Below are 20,430 nucleotides of genomic sequence, written 5' to 3' on the forward strand. Positions count from 1 at the left end.
TTTCCTTTTTTAATGTTAATGTTCGTTATGGGTTTTTTTTTTGTTTGTTTTTAAAGCGACTCACATGAAGGCAGTTGTGAAATCTTGTCAGGAATTTAATTCTGTTCTGTACCCGAGGAGGCAGCTATGACCAGATGTTCCAGATCTGGGTTGATCAGCCTTATAGCTGTTCAGAATTGTAATTAGAGATGGATTAAATCATTCCGAGTATGACCTGCAGTACCTAGCTCTTTTTGGTTTCTTGACGTTATTCCTAGATTGTTTCTTCTGTGTAGATACCATTCTTTCCATGTGTGTATGTATGTGTATATGTGTTTGTGTGTATTCAAAAAAAAGGCAAAAAAAGTCAGCTAAGTATAAATTGAGAAATTATATCTTTTTTTTTTTTTTGGAACAATTATTCATCTGCAACTTTACACCACAAGAATATGAACTCCAGCATCTGAGTTGATTGGCGTAGATTATAGCTGGATTATGAATTACCATTCTAGAAAGAAGTATACAGCCCAGATGCTGTCACACACACATCCCTCTTCATGAGCTAGCGACAAGGGAGACACTGAGACAAGTGCAACAAATGATTATTCTACTGAAATCCCACACTCAACTCATGGCCACCTCAGCTTCCTGCTTTCTGCCAGCCTCTCTCCTAGCCTTGACGCCGAACCAACCCGCTCTGGTTGTTCAATTGCTCTCAGCGGCAGGAGCCACACCGAGGCAAAAAAAACCTAATCCCTACCCCCATAGTTCTTAGCAACCGCTTTGAATTTTTCAACAAGAAATATTATGTACTTGTCGCGTCACGCTTAAGTATTACTATTCAACATTTAATTATCACAGGCTATGTTGACATTATGACATTTTAGTATTACTACCTAGTGATTTGTGCATATTAGAAACGTCCAAGATAAGACACAGTAAAATAACGCCATTCAAACAGTATAATTAACAATTTGTCCGAATTTTGCAGTCACGCCGTCAAATTTTCTTCATGGTGCTCAGCTTCCAGTTCTCATGATGATACGTAGCCACTATTGCCTGTGTTCTGAAACGTTCACACAGTGTCTGAATTCTCACTTTGTCCGCTGCCGACACCTTGCCCGTGATTGTTGTTCGATCCAAAATGCTTTTAAATAAATTATCTGTAAATTATCATATCAAATGCAAATTATTCAGATTATAATGCAAATTATTCAGATTATTGTTTACAAAAGTCTACATCACTGTGACATCATTAACAGTAAGCTGGTACCCTTTTTTTTTTTCCCCAAATAATGGTAGTTTTACACAGCACTTTTTGGGAAAAAATTTCCACAACTAAAAATTTGCTAACAAATTGGATCAATGTAATTGTGGAAAAGAAACAAATCACTTATAAGCACTTGGGCGGTGTAGAATAAACTAAATAGAAGAAAAACCTCAGCCACCCGAGCAGTATCAGAAATGTTAGTTTTTTAGAATTCACAATACTACTTTAAACCGGGTTATTTCATAACCGCCGGTCAAAAACTTTCAATTAGTAAAATATCTCAGGCACTCAAAATTGCAATTAAGAGGGGTGAAACAGCACTTCTGTGAGAGATCGCAATGCAGACATCTTTGAAAGCGCAAAAAGGCTGGGTGGTCACGCTAAGAAGTCTCTAATCTCATTCCACTCAACAAAGAAAGCTGTAAAATTTCAAGTTGAAATTCCAAGTGGTACTCTTGGGGATATCCTGAAAACCAGTGGGGATATCCCCATTGAATTCAGGAGATATCCTGAAAACCATGACTGGCTGGGTGTGTCCCAGGGACTGGGTTGAAAACCTCTGATAAAGATGGATATTTTATTTTATAAGTTTAGTTGAATTTAAAGGTGTGTGACACCAGCCCTAAGGTCACATATCCACCATTCACGGTGTGAAGCGTTTGTTTACGCTTTCTAACAATAATAGAACCAGGGGACACAAGATGAAATTAGAATGTGGTAGGTTTAAAATGAATCAGAGAAAGGTTTTCTTTACTCAGCGCGTAGTTAGACTCTGGAACTCATTGCCGGAGAAGGTAGTGACGGCAGCTGGCCTTGCTGAGTTCAAAGGGGGTCTGGACAGATTTCTGAAGGAAAAGTCCATTGAGCGTTATTAAATTTGGTTTTTTTTGCCAGGTTCTTGGGTCCTGGATTGGCCGCTGTCGGAGACAGAGTGCTGGGCTTGATGGACCTTTGGTCTTTTCCCAGCGTGGCAATGCTTATGTGCTTATGGTAATATTTTGAATAAGTTGATTGGTTGTGGAGGAAGTGGTTTTACCATTTCAAATGTATCTTTTATTTCAGCAAATGAAATAACTGAAAACTAGTGAGTGAAAAGGGAATCTTGTTAATGTTTTGCGTGCAATCTAAAGATTAATAGAATCCTTTGTCATGAGCCGTTGATCACTTTGTAATTTATTTTTCAGTACAAGGCTGTACACACCAGTGGAAAAATTTGATTAAATACATTTTTAAAGCCTGTTCATAGTAACCCTGTCAGGACTATGCGTCGATACAATTATTCCTGTATTCAATGGTAAAACAGCCTGTGCTTGCAGTTTAGATCCTGGTTATGAAAAGAGCTTATTACATAATTTGTATGTAATCTGTATGACTAGCTGCATCTCAATTACTGCAGAGGCCTGCTGTGACCTGCTTCCAGTACTGCTTGATCAGCTGCTATGTATCATTTAAGGCAGTGTTCCCAAGTCCTTTCTGGAGTGCTCCCTTACCAGACAGGTTTTCAGGACATCCACAATGAATATACATGAAATTGATTTGCATACACTGCCTCTATTATATGCAAATCTATTTCATGCATATTCATTATGGGTATCCTGAAACCCTGGCTTTCAAGGGGGGGGGGGGGGGGGTACTCCAGGCTCTGACTTGGAGGAAACGCTGATTTATAGAACATCTGTGGGTCAGGTGTGCCCCTACCTCAGGAACTGAGGGTTAAGTCCGCAGCACTTCATTGCTAGACTCTTTTCCTTCCCCCTCTTCCAAGCCCATTGCCAGCAGTGGTAGAGTTCCGACTACAGGGCTTCAGGATCTGCAGCAGGAAAATACCAGCAATTCCTCTCTGCCTTGTCGCTTATTAGCTGGTCAAGAGTGAGAGCACTGGTATGAGGAATTGGGCTAAGGCTGGCTGCGGCTGCCTGCTCAACAGGGCAGAATAAAAACCACTATTGAGATGCCAAACCTTAATGCATCTGTGTAAGCTGGTGAGCTAAATATACCAATCATGCTGTTTACTGATTCTTGTGTCGTCTTCGGTCTTATGCTGATCTTTCCTTCCTTAGTTTTTTGTTTTCCTTAGTTTCACGTATTCAGGATTTCTATCCCGCCATCAAACATGTTGTATGAGCATCTTACATGCCTCTTTCTCTGCCCTTTATCTGGTTTCTCCCCCTCCTCCCTTTATTCCCCCTTTCTTCCTTCCTTCTCTTTCCCTTCCCTCCCCCCCCCCCCCCCTTCATCATTATTGAAAATTTTATTTGGTGGTGTAAACCGCTTTAGTCACCTGTCAAGGATCAATTCTGCGGTATATCAAGTGTATAAATAAATATAGTAGAAAATAGAAAGGCGGAAAGGGGGATTGAATTACAGTATTTGATAGGAGAGTTGGGGGGGTTCACAAAAGGGGAGGGAAATGTGTAAGTCGGGTTGGCCGGCAGGTTCCCCACAAATAGAACTAGACGGCAGCATTAGCCGTAGGCATCAGAAAAAAAGAAAAGGCTGAAGGTCTGATTTGAATTGTTGGAGAGAGGATGTGCACCCATTGTGACTATCTTTCTTCAAAATAAATAAAATTAAAAAATAAAAATTCCAAAATTTACTTTCCTGTAAAGTATGTAGTTCTAATGAAGAATGGCACAGCAACACCCCAGTTTTTCTTTCATTATCATGATTCCCTTATGTCAAGAACTAAAGGAAGCTTTCAAACCTTTTAAACCCATAGCTGAACTAAGGAAAAGAACAGTGAATGGAAAAATTGATTTTTGCCTTTTTACGGTCAGCTGAATTATTTAAGTTGAAGTGCTTTAAATTGTCCTTAAAGCAGCCTTTGGCTATTGGGGGAGGGGGGGGGGGAGGGACATTTTTGCAAGTTATTCTTTTAAGGCTTTTGATTAGTAGTTGGTCATCCTATATAATAATTCTCACCTCCAACGTTCTGACTTGCTGCCTGGGACCGTGGCTCATTCCGAGTTGGTCTGCTAGGCTCCGTAGATCAGGCTGACATCACCGTAGCCATTATGATGTCAACTTCAGAACCCGGGGGGGGGAGGGGGGGGAGACATGCCTCACAGCTGATCCATGTCCAGAGGAGGGTCGCTGGACATGGGGGGCTGGGGAGAGAGTAGGGTCGCTGGACATGGGTGGCTGCAGTGGGCACAGGGGGAGAGGAGGGTTGCTGGACATGGGTGGCTGCAGGGGGGAGAGGAGGTTTGCTGGACATGGCTTGCAGGAGGGGGGGCAGGGGAGAGAGGAGGTTCGCTGGACATGGGTGGCTGCAGGGGGAGAGGAGGGTCACTGGACATGGGTGGCTGCAGGGGGAGAGGAGGGTCGCTGGACATGGCTTGCAGGAGGGGGGCAGGGGAGAGAGGAGGTTGGCTGGACATGGGTGGCTGCAGGGGGAGAGGAGGTTCGCTGGACATGGGTGGCTGCAGGGGGAGAGGAGGATCGCTGGACATGGCTTGCAGGAGGGGGGGGTTGGGGAGAGAGTAGGGTCGCTGGACATGGGTGGCTGCAGTGGGCACAGGGGGAGAGGAGGGTTGCTGGACATGGGTGGCTGCAGGGGGAGAGGAGGTTTGCTGGACATGGGTGGCTGCAGGGGAGAGGAGGGTCGCTGGACATAGGTGGCTGCAGGGGGAGAGGAGGTTCGCTGGACATGGGTGGCTGCAGGGGGAGAGGAGGTTCGCTGGACATGGGTGGCTGCAGGGGGAGAGGAGGTTCGCTGGACATGGGTGGCTGCAGGGGAGAGGAGGGTCGCTGGACATGGGTGGCTGCAGAGGGAGAGGAGGTTCGCTGGACATGGGTGGCTGCAGGAGGAGAGGAGGTTCGCTGGACATGGCTGGCTGCAGGGGAGAGGAGGGTCGCTGGACATGGCTTGCAGGAGGGGGGGTTGGGGAAGAGAGTAGGGTCGCTGGACATGGGTGGCTGCAGTGGGCACAGGGGGAGAGGAGGGTCGCTGGACATGGGTGGCTGCAGGGGGAGAGGAGGGTCACTGGGCATGGGTGGCTGCAGGGGAGCCGAGGAAAACCTTGCTAGCGCCCATTTCATTTGTGTCAGAAACGGGCCTTTTTTGTGCTAGATTTTATCTGATCTTTGTAGTGTAACGGCCCAGATCCTAAAGCAAGGCCCCAATATTTAAACAATGTTGAGCTCGTAAACTTGTGCTCTATTTTAGCTGAGCTTTAGAGCCTAAGGGGATCTTTTTACTAAGCTGCGTTAAAAGGGGGCCTGCGCTAGTGTCAGAACGTGTTTTCGATGGTCACTGAGGCCCCCTTTTACCACAGGCTGTCTTTTTCCTGGAAAAAAAATGGCTGTGTGGTAAGTGAACCACTTGCCACATGGCCATTTCGGGGGGGGGGGGGGGGGGGGGGGGGGGGTCATTTATCACCACCCATTGACATGGTGGTAAGGGTTCCTGCACTAACCTGATGGTAACTGGCTAGCACGTGATGCTCCCCATTACAGCCAGGTAAGCACCGGAAATGGTGCGTACTGGGGGTGGGAACTACCGCCTGACTTCTGCGATAGCAGGGTGCTAGTTCTGGATTTACATAGTAACAGTAAATGACGGCAGATAAAGACCTGTACGGTCCATCCAGTCTGCCCAACAAGATACTTATTTTACATGGTACGTGATACTTTATATGTATACCTGAGTTTGATTTGTCCCTGCCTTTCTCAGGGCACAGACCATAGAAGTCTGCCCAGTACTGTTCTTGTACTAAGTTCTGAAGCTAACATCGAAGCCCCTTAAAATTTACACTCCAGCCCATCCCTATCTATTCAGTCACGATCAGGGCATAGACTGTAGAAGTCTGCCCAGCTCCCGTTTTGTTTCCAATTACTGGCGTGGCTACAAAATCTCTGCTAAAATTCCATGAAACCATTCCTTCTAAACAGGATTCCTTTGTGTTTATCCCACTCATGTTTGAATTCCATTACCGTTTTCATCTCCACCACCAAGCACCGGAAATGGTGCGTACTGGGGGTGGGAACTACCGCCTGGCTTCTGCGATAGCAGGGTGCTAGTTCTGGATTTGTGCGACAACCCTTTAGTAAAAGGGCCCCTAAGTTTTCAGCTGAAAATTGATCTTAATTTATGAGCTTAAGAGTTAGGCTTATACATTTATTTGCTTTATTTCTGAGCCTAGTGCTCAAAATCAGTCATTTCCCCCGTCCTAAATCCACCCCTGTTGCCGTGCACTTCTTATGCTCTTAAATTTTAGTTTTATGTTTTAAATTTATTTCTTCTGTTACCGCTTCCTGAAAATACATTCGTTTTTGTCAGTCAGACCAGTCCAGAATGAATGGTTTATGCCCCTCAGTCAGCAGATGGAGACAAAGACCAAAGATCTGTGAGCTCTGCCCTATAAGAATGCCTTTCAGCCATTTTGCTGTTCAGAATTCTCTGTCTTAAGGAAATGGTGATAGGGATACTGTGGAGCTGAGAACTTCTTTGGTGGCGTTGGATCTTAGGCTCAGTTGGGAAAACTGGCTGCCCAGTTTGAGTTTCAGTGGTCGGAGGGGGTATCCAGGGTCCTGCTGAGGTCAGTTGCTTACTTGGAGCATATCTGGAGGAGTCTAGGTCCTTTCCTTGTCATCCAGCGGACTTTTCTTCATCTTCCTCCCCATCAGCCGCACTCATAAAAATTATTAGATCCAGCACTACTCTCTGTGGGGCAGTCCGAAAGAATTTTACCTAGTGCTGTGGCATTAAGGAGACAAGTGGGTCAGGTGGAGCTCTAGCAATGCAGGTAATTTGGTTCCCCATTGGGCTGGAGGCACATTGGGAGCAATTCAAATACTGGGACTTAAATTAGCTTTAATTACTTGCATTGAAGTGCAGAGAAGGGAGAGCTCAAGCATTGCTCCTGTTGCAGTGGCTGCTGGGTCAGTGTGGCTCCAGCCACCAAGAACAGTAGAATACCCAGAGTTGGTTGGTTTGGCGTCAGGGTGGGGGAGAGGCTGGCAGAAAGGGAGGAAGCTGAGGTGGCATGAGCTGGAGAGGTGGGATTTTAGTAGAATAACTTTAATCATTTTTTTCAGTACACTGTGTTGCACTTGTCCCTCGTCGTTAGCTCGTGAAGAGGGATGTGTGTGTGTGTGTGTGACAGCATCTTGGCTGTATACTTCTTTCAAGAATGGTAATTCATAATCCAGATGTAATTTCTGCCAATCAATTTAAGTGCAGGGGTTCATATTCCTCTGGTGTAAAGTTGCAGATGAATAATTGTTCAAAATACATTTTTAAAATATAATTTCTCAGTTTAGTCTTATCTGGTTTTGAAGCAAGGATACCCATATTCTATACATGTGTACTTGTCTCTTTTTCATTCCAGATGTAAACTATTTTGACCTTTTTTTTTCAGCAGTATTTCATTCATCTCTTTCTTTGATGTTGTTCTAATTCCCTAAACCTTTAGCCGGTGTTCTGTTGAAGCTTTTTCCTTTCAGACTCAACAGCTTCACTCATGCACCTTTTGTAATTCTATTTACCTGCTCCTGTTGGTCTAAAATGGCACGTTTCGTTCATTGATACCTTTGAATCCTCTTCCTATCTATCTGCCAAGACCTTGTGCATGTGCACCCTGAGTCTTCGTTAGGAGGTGGATCCCTTCCAGTGAATGTTGCCTTTATGCCTCTGCACCATTTTGATATTTTTTGCATAGTTTTAAACAAAGCATTAGTACACTTAAGGTACGTAGAGTAAATCTCGGAGACACATTACTCTTTCATGTATTCTTTCTTAATGGCAGATTAAGTGTGATTTTTGGCATTGCTGGAGGAATTTGGCAGCATTAGGTGCTGGAATTCACAGGAGAAAAGTAGAAATAGTTATTAAATAGAGAAGGTGGTAGTGAATTTGGCCTGCCAGTTTGTTTGGGTTTACTGTTTATAGCCCTAGTAACAAGCATGTTGCACCCAGCTTCCTCTCTGAAATTCCAAGTACTCTGCTAAGCAAATATTTTCCCATTACAGGTGAACTTGGGTGCCCTCAGTTATTTACTGATTGTTTTTCCACTACCCGTAAAGTACCCTTTTGTTTCAAAAATATATTTGTGTTATAAAAACATCACAAAACATTTTCCGTTCTCTTTGAAGTGGATCTGTGCATGTACAGTATCACAGCCACCCTCCTAGTGATTGTGGTTCTTTTAACAGCTTCTAGAAACAAATGGGAATGTTGTCTTGGGTTTATATTTTCATCCTACAGCGTCTCAGAAATATTTTTTTATGTATAGACAGATATACCGCCCTACCACCCTGCCGCCATGGAGACTGGCTTCTAGCCTTCCATATCCCGATGAAAATGAACACGTCAGTATAGGTGCCCTGCATTAAGTCTTGGACACTTTCTTAGAAGCTGAAGTGCCCCTGAATTCTGTATGCCCTAATATCGGAGTTGCAGAATGATTTATTTCACTGGAGGTGGGTACGGGTTGGCAGGCGTGTGTGCAAAACATAAGGTTGTCATCAATTGGGGGTATTCTCAAAGAGGCTTGCATTTGTCAATGCGTTCTCTTTGTCGTTTGAGAAGCATGCAACTCTTCTGTCCTGAGCCTGGGTAGAGAGGCAGAGAGTAGCAGAAAAAAAAACCCAGAATGAAGATGGGGACCACCACTGGCCCCTGGGCCTTGCATTGAAGAACACTGCTTTGTGTAGTTGGTTATGCGGAGGTAAGCAGTGCAAAAGGTGGTATGGACGGTCAAGAACCATATATAGTAGCAGTGTCCAGCTATATTTTTAATTCCATTTTTAAAGTTGGCCAGCACTTTCCACTGATGTGATCTGTTCTTCTTAAGAGTTCAGATTTCCCTTCTTAAATGTCTCTCTTTGATCTCTTCTCCCTGTGGTAGTCTTTTTCTCTTTAATAATGAGACCCTCTCATGGCTGCTCTAAATTAAATGCAATACCATGCTGCTTTTAAAGGTCCTCCCAGGAATGCTGGGCTATGGCAGGGAGTAATTTTCAAGTAATAGCAGGATGCAACTGACAGCTCTGGCCTGATTAGTCCAAGTTCCAATTTCAGATGCAAAAGAAGCATCCACAGCTCCCACTGTCACTCAGCAGAAACCTCGGCTGACTGACTAAGGCACATTGTGTCTGGATGAGAAAAGAACGAGAGCTTTGGCGTACATCTAGTAGCGCTATAGAAATAAGTCGTAATAATAGTAGCAGCTTGCTTATGGGCGTTGGTTGTCCAGCTGTTTTTTAACCTTCTGGCTGAGCCTATCAGGAAGTTGCTAAGGAGGTGTGTGGCTCCCTGATAAAGTCTGCAAGGCTTGGGTGGGTCTTAGGGACAGACAGCAGGCCTTCCTACACAGCACAAATTCCATAGGAAAAGTTACTTCATCCTCAGGATTTGTTCAGGGAATCTTAAATCTTTTATTGAAAGCTGCTGCTGATAGATCAATGCAGGGCTTCTCAACCCAGTCTTCCACCATGAATATACATGATAGTGGCATGCACTTCCTCCTTGATATGCATATGTATCTCTCTACAACTACCTGATCAAATCCTCTTGTCTTCCTTGACTTCTTTGTAACACCAAATGTATACTTCAGCCTGTATGGCGATGCCACAACTGGTCTTTGTAAGCCACATTGAGCCTGCAAATAGGTGGGAAAATGTGGGATACAAGTGAAATACATAAATATTCATTGTGGGTATCCAGAAAACCTGATGGAACTGCGTTGAGAAGGCCTGGATCTTGTGATTTTGTGACTATGTCATGGGATGTTATGGACACTTTATATGTGGGCATCCCTGTCAATCTGCAATCTTTTCACTCTAAATCCAGTGCTTAGCACCCTGGCCTCGATCTGCAGAGCATCACAACAGCTAGAGAATATGTACAGTATTTTTCGGACTATAAGACGCACTTTTTCCCCCCCCCAAATTTGGGAGGAAAATGGGGGGGGGGGGGTGTGTCTTATAGTCCGAATGTAGTTTTAAAAGCTACATTCCGTTTTGCAAGGACCCTCCCTCCCTCGCTCCGTTTTGCAAGGTCCCCCCCCCCCCCCTTGGTTTTGCAAGGTCCTTCCCTCCCTCGCTCTGTTTTGCAAGGTCCCCCCTCGCTCCCTCCAAATTGTAAAAGTTTTACCTGGTCGTGGTTGCGGCAGCAGCAGCAAAAAGATGCACGCTGGACGCGTCAGTCTTCCGTTCTGACGTCTCTCTCAGCTCTGGTCCCGCCCTCAAGGGGCGGGACCAGAGCAGAGAGAGACGTCAGAACGGAAGACTGACGCGCCCAGCGTGCATGCTTTTTGCTGCCCTGACCACGACCAGGTAAAACTTTTACAGTTTGGAGGGAGCGAGGGGGGACCTTGCAAAACGGAGCGAGGGAGGGAGGGGGGGACCTTGCAAAATGGAGCGAGGGAGGGAGGGTCCTTTCAAAACGGAATTACGGAGCGAGGGAGGGGGGGACCTTGGAAAACGGAGGGAGGGAGGGACGGAGGGGGGCCCCTGGAAAACAGAGATCGGGGGCCCTGCATTCGGACAAGACGCACCGGACCATAAAACGCACCTAGGTTTTAGAGGAGGGAAAAAGTGCGTCTTATAGTCCGGAAATTTTTTTTTTTTTCCTATTTCCCTCCTCTAAAACCTAGGTGCGTCTTATGGTCCGGTGCGTCTTATAGTCCGAAAAATACGGTATATGTGTATCTTTAATCAGGAAAAGTGTTTGTACCATGCCCATAGACGTGTGCCTTATACTGCAGATGACGCTTTTAAAGATGAAATCAAAGAAGCTTAAATCAAAACAAGGTTTTTCCTTCTAGAATGACTTTTTTTTATTGCCTTGTGCTTACAGTGTGCACTGAAGACGATTCTTTAAAACTGTTTTCAGTAGGGTGCTCTGCTCATGCTGTTATTTTGTCAGGATGTTCCTATATTCAGACTTTCCTCTTACCCTGCCCTCTGCTTGATCTTGGTCCACTCCCCTCGAGCAGTATGGCAAAAGTGATGCCATTGATCTGTCCCGTACCAAAGATATTTAAAAGAGGGAGAAATTAACGATCAGCTAGTTGCATTCAGGAATAATTTTAGAAGTTGGCGTGTATTAAAATTGTATGGATTTGGTTGAATGACAGCTTCTACTGGAAAAGCTGGCTGATAGCTTTGGTTATTTTAAAGAGCAGGAAGCCAACTAGGTTTCCAAAACCCAGGTCTTAAGAGTTTTGTATGTTATTTCTAAGATGGTCTTTGATGTTATGCTAGAAAAATATTGGTTAACCTGGTGACACACACTTTTCCCTAACTAGATGTGCTTTGCTTAGCTCTGGTAATGTCATTCAAAACATACTGAAGTGGTGTCCATGAATTTTTCAGTGCTGATGAATATTGGGTGTATTTAACTATTAAAATGCTTGGTGAAGAGGAAATCTTGCTTAGCGATTTTGTAAATTAGCATGGCATGACTAAAAAAAATGGCAAGCAGCATAAAATACAGCAGCCTGACTTGTCTTCAGGGCATCACGATATCAGAGAGCTAATCCCATTGCAACACTGGCTTCCCATTAGAGTTAGAGTTGTTTTCAATTTATGAGGCCCTTTTATTAAGCCGCATAGGCGCCTACGTGCGCCAGTTTGGAGTTGTGGCCCGGGTGGAAATTTCAATTTCTATGCATGCTTGCTATGCGCGCCGGAAAATAATTTTTATTTTCTGGCAAGTAACGGAAACCAGCCGAGAATCGTCATTCTACTCACGTAGACCATTACCGCTCGGTTAGCGCGTGAAACCTTACCACTAAGTCAATGGGTGGCAGTAAGGTCTGAAGCCCAAAATGGACATGCGCCAATGTTTGTTTCAGGGGCGTAGCCAAACTTAGCCGGGAGGGGGGCCAGAGCCTGAGGTGAGGGGGCACATTTTAGCCCCCCCCCCCCGGTGCCACTGACCCCTCCCCCCCCGCTGTTGCCGCCCCCCCCCCCCGCCAACCTTGACGACCCCTGCCGACGACCCTCTCAACCCTCCCTCCCACCGCCAACCCTCCCCCGCAGTCGCCGTGGGCTACCTTTGCTGGCGGAGGACCCCAATCCCCGCCAGCTGTGGAGGTCCTCTTCTTCCTCCCAAGGCGTCCAGGAATAACATGTATATAATGTTTGTACGTTTGGGAAGCTTGCCAGGTGCCCTTGGCCTGGATTGGCCGCTGTCGTGGACAGGATGCTGGGCTCGATGGACCCTTGGTCTTTTCCCAGTATGGCATTACTTATGTACTTATGTAAGAAGAGGGCCTCAGCTGGCGGGGATTGGGGTCCCCCGCCAGGAAAGGTAGCCCACAGCGATGGTGGGGGAGGGTTGGCGGCGGGAAGGGGGGTTGAGAAGGTCGTCGGCAGGGGGGTCCAGGGCCAAATCTCTCTCATGAATATTTATCGTGGGCATCCTGAAAACCTGACTGGCTGGGGTGCCTCCAGGACTAGGTATGGGAACCACTGCTATTATGGTATGTCCTCTTATTACATGCAATCCCTAATCAATCTTCCTTACTAGAATTCCATCCTGTAGGATCCAGGGATTGATTACACTCCACTTCCCCAGTTGTAGAAATGTAACTTATAAATCAGTTCTCATGGCTGGGTTTTCATACCTGGGTACCAAATGGTGGAATTCCCTCCCCAGATCAATCAGAAATGAGACTATTTGAGCTTCTGTAAAAAACTTTTCAGTAAATTCTTATTGAGGTTACTATGTTGCTGAATATTAACTAAATCTGCTTTGTGAGTACTACAGTCTATTTCCCATTGTCTGTCTAAAGTTTGTTGATATTTGTCTTCATATTTCCATCTTGAAATTGCACTAATTTTTCTATTTCTTTGTTATTTCAGTTGAACTTGCGCATGCTTGGGATAATGTGGGATATAAATGGAGTGGAGGAGTGGCCTAGTGGTTAACGGTTAGGGTGGTGGACTTTGGTCCTGAGGAACTGAGTTCGATTCCCACTTCAGGCACAGGCAGCTCCTTGTGACTCTGGGCAAGTCACTTAACCCTCTATTGCCCCACGTAAGCCGCATTGAGCCTGCCATGAGTGGGAAAGCGCGGGGTACAAATGTAACAAAACAAATGTCAATAAATCAATAAATAAAATTTTCAGTGGCCAAGTGATAAGGCAGCTTTAATAGATGAAGACACCAGAGAGCGCTGTAGTTTAAATTTCTTTGATTTTGGGGGAGGTGGGGGGGGGGGGGGGCGAGTTGTAACCTTGCTTAATTCATTTTAAAAGCTGAATATGTTTCGAAGCACGATAACTCTCTCCAGGATTGCAACACACTCCCCAGAGCATGCGTGTGAAGATCCTTTAACACACACCCCACTTTTCATGTCTTATATAATGGCCATTCTTCTGTTGACCTAGTTTTTGGTTGTTTTTTTTCTTGTTGTGTGTTTGGCTTCAGTTTTGAAAGTGGCAGTTCGCTAAAATCTAAATAAAAATGTCTTGTTCTTGTCAGTTGGAGTATTAAACACTAAGGGGGTCATCGCTAGATCTGTTTTTATTATACGGGCTTCATGTACAGGTGACCAAGAATAACCACCAGCCCATCAGCTGCTGACTGAGGCACCGGCAGAGAGCTTGGCCAGCATGTTACAGAGAATTTTCTGAACATCCTGTTGCCATACAGCAAACAGGTGCCCTTGTTGGAAGTGTTGCAGATAGTCAGGGGAATCGTTCTCTCTTGAGAGCACACTGGAGATCCAGTGCAGCTGGAACCATGTCTTTAACTTGTAATCATATTGCTTTTCCCAGAAACGCACTGCAGCTGGGGATTATCTATCACCTGGTCTGACTTTATTTTTAAAGCCTTTATAACTATTTCCAGCTTCATTTCATAAACAGGTACAAGGGGATACCATGAAGCACAGCAAGCATGCAAACAGTACAGACAAAAGGGAATAATATTTTCCTTTTCACAGACTCTTAGCTGTCCGTGTCCTGTAGCAGTCCTAGATCTTGTCTTGCTGCTGTTTTCTGCCAGCTCAGCTACTGGCCTTCAGCAGTGTCCTGTCTGGGCCTCAGGAAGCGATTATAAGCTTAGCCACATGCAGCAAATGCATTAGAAGCTTTTCTGTGTTTGCTGGGAGTTCTGAATCTCAGAAGGCATATCGAAGGACTTAGATTGAAAACAGATCCTATAATAGATGTTGTTTATGTTCATTAGAACCTGCAGTGCCACCTCATGTGCAGAAATGTTCCTAATTTACATCCTGTGTACCAGATTGGATAGCTAGACATTTGATGCAGAATATATACATAACTAGTAAAAAAAGGGCCGTTTCTGACAGAAATGAAACGGGCTCTAGCAAGGTTTTCTTCGGCTCCCCTGCAGCCACCCATGTCCAGCGACCCTCCTCTCCCCCTGCGCCCACTGCAGCCACCCATGTCCGGCAACGTCCTCTCTCCCCTGCCCCCCTCCTGCCACCCATGTCCAGCGACCCTCCTCTGGACATGAATCAGCTGTGAGGCATGTTTGCTTTTTTTCCCCCCCCCCGGGTTCTGAAGTTGACATCATAATGTCTACGGTGATGTCAGCCTGATCTAGGGAGCCTAGCAGACCAACTCGGAATGAGCCACGGTCATAGGCAGCAAGTCAGAACGTTGGAGGTGAGAATTATTATATAGGACTAGTAAAAAAGGCCCGTTTCTGACACAATTGAAACGGGCGCTAGCAAGGTTTTCCTCGGAGTGTGTATGTTTGAGAGAGAGTGTGTGTGTGAGAGAGAGAGTGAATCTGCGCTTGTGTGTGTGTGACAGAGAGAGTGAGACTGGGTGCGAGTGTGTCTATGAGAGAGAGTGTGTGTGCCTGAGGCCCCTCCCTCCCACCCAGTTCCAGTGTCCCAGGGTCGTCGTTCCTCCTCCCTCCCTCCGAGTTCCAGGGTTGCCCCCCCCTTTTTTTTTTTTTTTTTTAGTTTTTGTAGAGGTAGTACATTCCCCCCTCCTCCCCTCTCGTCCCCTCCTCCAAGTTCCAGACCCCCCTCCCCCCCAAGTTCCAGACGCCCCTCCCTCTGGCCCTCTCCCCCAGTTCCAGACCCCCCTCCCTCCCTCCTCCAGGTTCCAGACCCCTCCCTCTCCGAGTTCCAGACCCCACCTGCTTGCCTCCCTCCCTCCGATTTGCAGACCCCTCTTCCTTTGATTTCCCGACCCCCCCCTCTCAGAGTTCCTGACCCCTGGACCCCCCCTGCCGCGACACTCTTGAGCCCCCCTTCCGGCCGCCAACACTCTGGGCTTCGGAGCCCATCTGTGAAGAAAGTTACGGACACAGGCAGGCAGACGCATAGAATGTTGGAGGTGAGAATTATTATATAGGATAATATTACATAGGGCTGGTGATAGACCGGGCCCAGGGCAGGGCCGCTGCTGCCCCCCCCCCCCCCCCCGGGACTGCTGCGTAGCCAGAGTACAAAAATGGGGGGGGGGGGGGGGGAGACACATTTTGCTGCCCCCTGCCGCAACTCCATGTGTTTTGGCTGGCGGGGGTCCTCAAGCCCCACCAGCAGAAGCCTTCCTCCAGTTCTGTGCTGCATGGCAGGCAATGCGGCGGAGAACAGCGGTGGGGGAAGGTTTCTGCTGGTGAGGCTCAGGGACCCCTGCCAGCCAAACCAGAGGCCCCTGAAGTCTACTCCTCCCTAGCCTGTGAGGGGGGCCTGGCGCCGGAGTTTTCTCTCTCTTGCTCCTGTCGGGATGTAGTCACCCGGGTCCAGTCAGGAGCAGGAGAGAGACAGACCCTGGCACCAGCCCCCCCCCCCCCATTGGAGGCTGAGCCTGGGGATATCTTGCCCCCCCCCCCCCCAGCCCTCCTCCTCTCATCAACCCTGATATTACCTTTCTCTGATGGGCATAAATTGATTTTTCTGTATAGCACTCCATAGCCTTACCCAGTTTTTGGGCAATGGATTTGAATGTAAGGTCTTCATTCCATTTATTAATAAGTGAAGGAGTTGTTTTTCTTCACAGAAGAATTGGTTTTGATAAAAATAAGGACATTTCTTAGTGAGGCCTCACTTGGAGTATTGTATTCAGTTTTGGAGGCCATATCTTGCTAAAGATGTAAAAAGACTGGAAGCGGTGCAAAGAAAAAGTATGAAAATGGTATGGGATTTGCGTTGCAAACTGTACGAGGAAAGACTTGCTGACCTTGTATACCTTGGAGGAAAGGAGAAACAGGGGTGATATGATATAGACGTTCAGATATTTGAAAGGTATTAATCCGCAAACAAACCTTTTCCGGAGACGTGAAGGCAGTAGTACTAGAGGACATGAATTGAGGTTGAAGGGGGGCAGACTTGGGACTAATGTCAGGAAGTATTTTTTCATGGAGAGGGTAGTGGATATGTAGAATGCCCTCCCGCGGGAGGTGGTGGAGATGAAAACGGTAATGGAATTCAAACGTGAGTGGGATAAACACAAAGGAATCCTGTTTAGAAGGAATGGTTTCGTGGAATCTTAGCAGAGATTTTGTAGCGACGCCAGTAATTGGAAACAAAACGGGAGCTGGGCAGACTTCTACGGTCTACGCCCGGATCGTGACTGAATAGATAGGGATGGGCTGGAGTGTAAATTTTAAGGGGCTTCGATGTTAGCTTCAGAACTTAGTACAAGAAAAGTGCTGGGCAGACTTCTAGGGTCTGTGCCCTGAGAAAGGCAAGGACAAATCAAACTCAGGTATACATATAAAGTATCACATACCATGTAAAATGAGTTTATCTTGTTGGGCAGACTGGATGGACCGTACAGCTTTATCTGCCGTCATTTACTATGTTACTATATGGATCCAAGTTCAGGAGAATGTGCTGCACACATTGAAAAGCATCAGAGTTTAGCATGAGTGACTTTAACACCTCCCCCCCCCCCCCCCAAAAAAAAAACATATAAACCTCCTTGGCTTCATATAATTGGTGAAAAGCTACAGGGAGATATCTGGGTTGTTGTTGCTCGGGGGGGGGGGGGGGGGGGGGAGGACGCAGATGACAGCAAATTGCTTGAAATTGAATTTAAGTAAGACAAAAGTGTTTCCTCTGTGGATATTCCAGATTCTTTTCAGTTTGAAGGTTTTTAGTGATTGAAAAACATTTGAGGGATTTAGGTGTTATAGTGGACTCAAGTTTGAATATGAAACAGCATATAAATAAAGTTGTGAAAGAAGTGTATTTCAAATTATGGGTGTTAAGACATTTAAAGAAATTGCTAAATCCAACAAACTTCAGAACAGTGATTCAAAGTTATCTCATGCCATGTTTTGATTATTGTAATGGTTTGTTATTTGGTCTACCTAAATTGCAACTTAAAGCTTTACAGATTGCACAAAATTCAATGGCTAGAGTCTTGAGAAATGTAGGTAAATATGATCATTATATACCTATATTGAAATCTTTGCAGTGGTTTCCAATTGAATTTCATATTGGTGTTGGATTGCAGGCGTTAGCTGCAAAATTGAGTGGTTTTTTTTAAATTTTAAATGCAGGTTTATAGAGCTTGAGAGTAAGAGGAGATTTCAGTAGTAGTTAATTCTGTTTTATTTTTGTTGTAATTATGTTTTAAAGTTTGTGGACTGTTTATTGTGTGTGTAAATTGTAAACCGTTGAACTTTTGGATTGTATGGTATAGAAGAGATTAAAATAAATAAATAGAGACCAGTTTATCTTTACTTTTAATACTTTGATGTACCTCGGTCAGAGTAAAGTATGGGAAACTGATTGCTCTTGATTCACGTCCTTGTGGGCTCTTAATTGCATCACAGTGCCATCTGAGAGCAATTTTTGATTAAGGTGATGAATAAATGTAAAAATAATGAATAAATAAGTTAGATCTTATAAAAAGCAATCCGATTGTATTTTGACAGCAGAGGGAATATTGATTAGTTGCTCTGCCTCTGTTTCCCAGTGGCTTTTTTGCCTGAGTTTCATCCCGTCTCTTCTGAAACAGAGGTGTAGCGTATTCACAGTCCAGTGAATCCTTGACCCATTCTTGATAGTTGGTGAAGAACAGTAGAGACATTTAAATAGAAATAAAACTGTCTTATTCTGTACACATGTATATGGTCTTTAGAGCTTGCTGTCGCTTTGGGAATTTAATGGGCTGCTTGTTTTTAATTGTATTACTGCATTTGAATTTTCCTTCTTCCCCACCCAGAGCTCCTGAAATTATTCTTGGGTTGCCATTCTGTGAAGCTATTGATATGTGGTCCTTGGGCTGTGTGATAGCTGAGCTGTTCCTAGGATGGCCCCTCTATCCCGGTGCTTCAGAATATGATCAGGTAAGGTGGGGGGGGGGGGGGGGATTTGGGGAGGGATGCTTCTGGAAACTGCCAGCACGTTTGTGCTACATCTATTTGAAACCATTCTCAGATCTTGGTATAGGGAGCTTTGTTGCAGAGAAAGGACTGGATGGCCTAAGACAGTGTTTCCCAAGGCTGGTCCTGGAGTACCACTTTGCCAGTCAGTTTTCAGGATATCCACAATGAATATGCATGAACTTGATTTGCATATCATGGAGACAGTGCACGCAAATCAAGTTCATGCATATTCATTGTGGATATCCTGAAAACCTGACCGGCAAAGGGTGGAGGAGTGGCCTAGTGGTTAGGGTGGCGGACTTTGGTCCTGGGAAACTGAGGAACTGAGTTCGATTCCCACTTCAGGCACAGGCAGCTTCTTGTGACTCTGGGCAAGTCACTTAACCCTCCATTGCATCATGTAAGCCGCATTGAGCCTGCCATGAGTGGGAAAGCGCGGGGTACAAATATAACAAAAAATAGATACTATTGGAGATTCTACATGGAATGTTGCTACTATTGGAGATTCTACATGGAATGTTGCTATTCCACTAGCAACATTCCATGTAGAAGCCTGCGCAGCGGCCACATTGGTGATCTGCAAGGGCCGACATCTACATGGAATGTTGCTAGTGGAATAGCAGCATTCCATGTAGAATCTCAAATAGTAGCAACAGTGGAGGAGTGGCCTAATGGTTAGGGTGGTGGACTTTGGTCCTGAGGAACTGAGTTCAATTCCCACTTCAGGCACAGGCAGCTCCTTGTGACTCTGGGCAAGTCACTTAACCCTCCATTGCCCCATGTAAGCCGCATTGAGCCTGCCATGAGTGAGAAAGCGCAGGGTACAAATGTAGCAAAAATAAAATAGATACTATTGGAGATTCTACATGGAATGTTGCTACTACTGGAGATTCTACATGGAATGTTGCTATTCCACTAGCAACAGTGGAGGAGTGGCCTAGTGGTTAGGGTGGTGGACTTTGGTCCTGGGGAACTGAGTTTGATTCCCACTTCAGGCACAGGCAGCTCCTTGTGACTCTGGGCAAGTCACTCAACCCTCCATTGCCCCATGTAAGCCGCATTGAGCCTGCCATGAGTGGGAAAGCGCAGGGTACAAATGTAACAAACATAAAATAGATACTATTGGAGATTCTACATGGAATGTTGCTATTCCACTAGCAACATTCCATGTAGAAGTCGGCCCTTGCAGATCACCAATGTGGCCGCGAAGGCTTCTGTGAATCTGACAGACTCACAGAAGCCTGCGCGGCCACATTGGTGATCTGCAAGGGCCGACTTCTACATGGAATGTTGCTAGTGGAATAGCAACATTCCATGTAGAATCTCAAATAGTAGCAACAGTGGAGGAGTGGCCTAGTGGTTAGGGTGGCGGACTTTGGTCCTGGGGAACTGAGGAACTGAGTTCGATTCCCACTTCAGGCACAGGCAGCTCCTTGTGACTCTGGGCAAGTCACTTAACCTTCCATTGTCCCCATGTAAGCCGCATTGAGCCTGCCATGAGTTGGAAAGCGCGGGGTACAAAAGTAACAAAAATAAATAAAATACTCCAGGACCGGACTTGGGACTGGCCTAAGAGAATACAAAGGTTGCAGGTCTGTCAGAAGATGAGCTGCTGATTGCAGTGCTGCTAGCTTGCTGTGACCCAGGTTCGTTAGGCTTTGTGTTATTTTTAATCGGGTCTTTGATCTTGGGTTACTACAAATGATTGCAATTCAAGAGGATGTGGTTACACAAGACTTGTTTGGACATTCAGCACTACAGAGTCAGAGTGTGCCTTTTTGGTGGTGATGAGAAAGCGCAGCTCCATCTCATAAGCTTTATGTGGTGGCTCAGTGTGAGCATTTTGCCAAGAATATGGTCGATGGACTCCTGAAATAACTTTTCTAAAAATATGGCCGTGAAAGTTT

The 20,430-nt window shown here is 45.6% G+C and overlaps 1 protein-coding gene across 6 annotated transcripts in view; it reads left to right on the forward strand.

Moving 5' to 3' along the window:
* Positions 1-20,430, forward strand: part of HIPK1 (homeodomain interacting protein kinase 1) — a 98,805-nt gene that overhangs the window by 26,585 nt on the left and 51,790 nt on the right. For all 6 annotated transcript variants that reach the window (XM_030221851.1, XM_030221853.1, XM_030221854.1 and 3 more), the window contains exon 3: positions 18,361-18,484. In XM_030221851.1, the coding sequence (XP_030077711.1) occupies positions 18,361-18,484 (124 nt within the window). The remainder of the gene's footprint in view (positions 1-18,360; positions 18,485-20,430) is intronic.

This window comes from Microcaecilia unicolor, chromosome 12 (genome assembly GCF_901765095.1).
Source record: "Microcaecilia unicolor chromosome 12, aMicUni1.1, whole genome shotgun sequence".
In the NCBI taxonomy this organism is placed as follows: domain Eukaryota; kingdom Metazoa; phylum Chordata; class Amphibia; order Gymnophiona; family Siphonopidae; genus Microcaecilia; species Microcaecilia unicolor.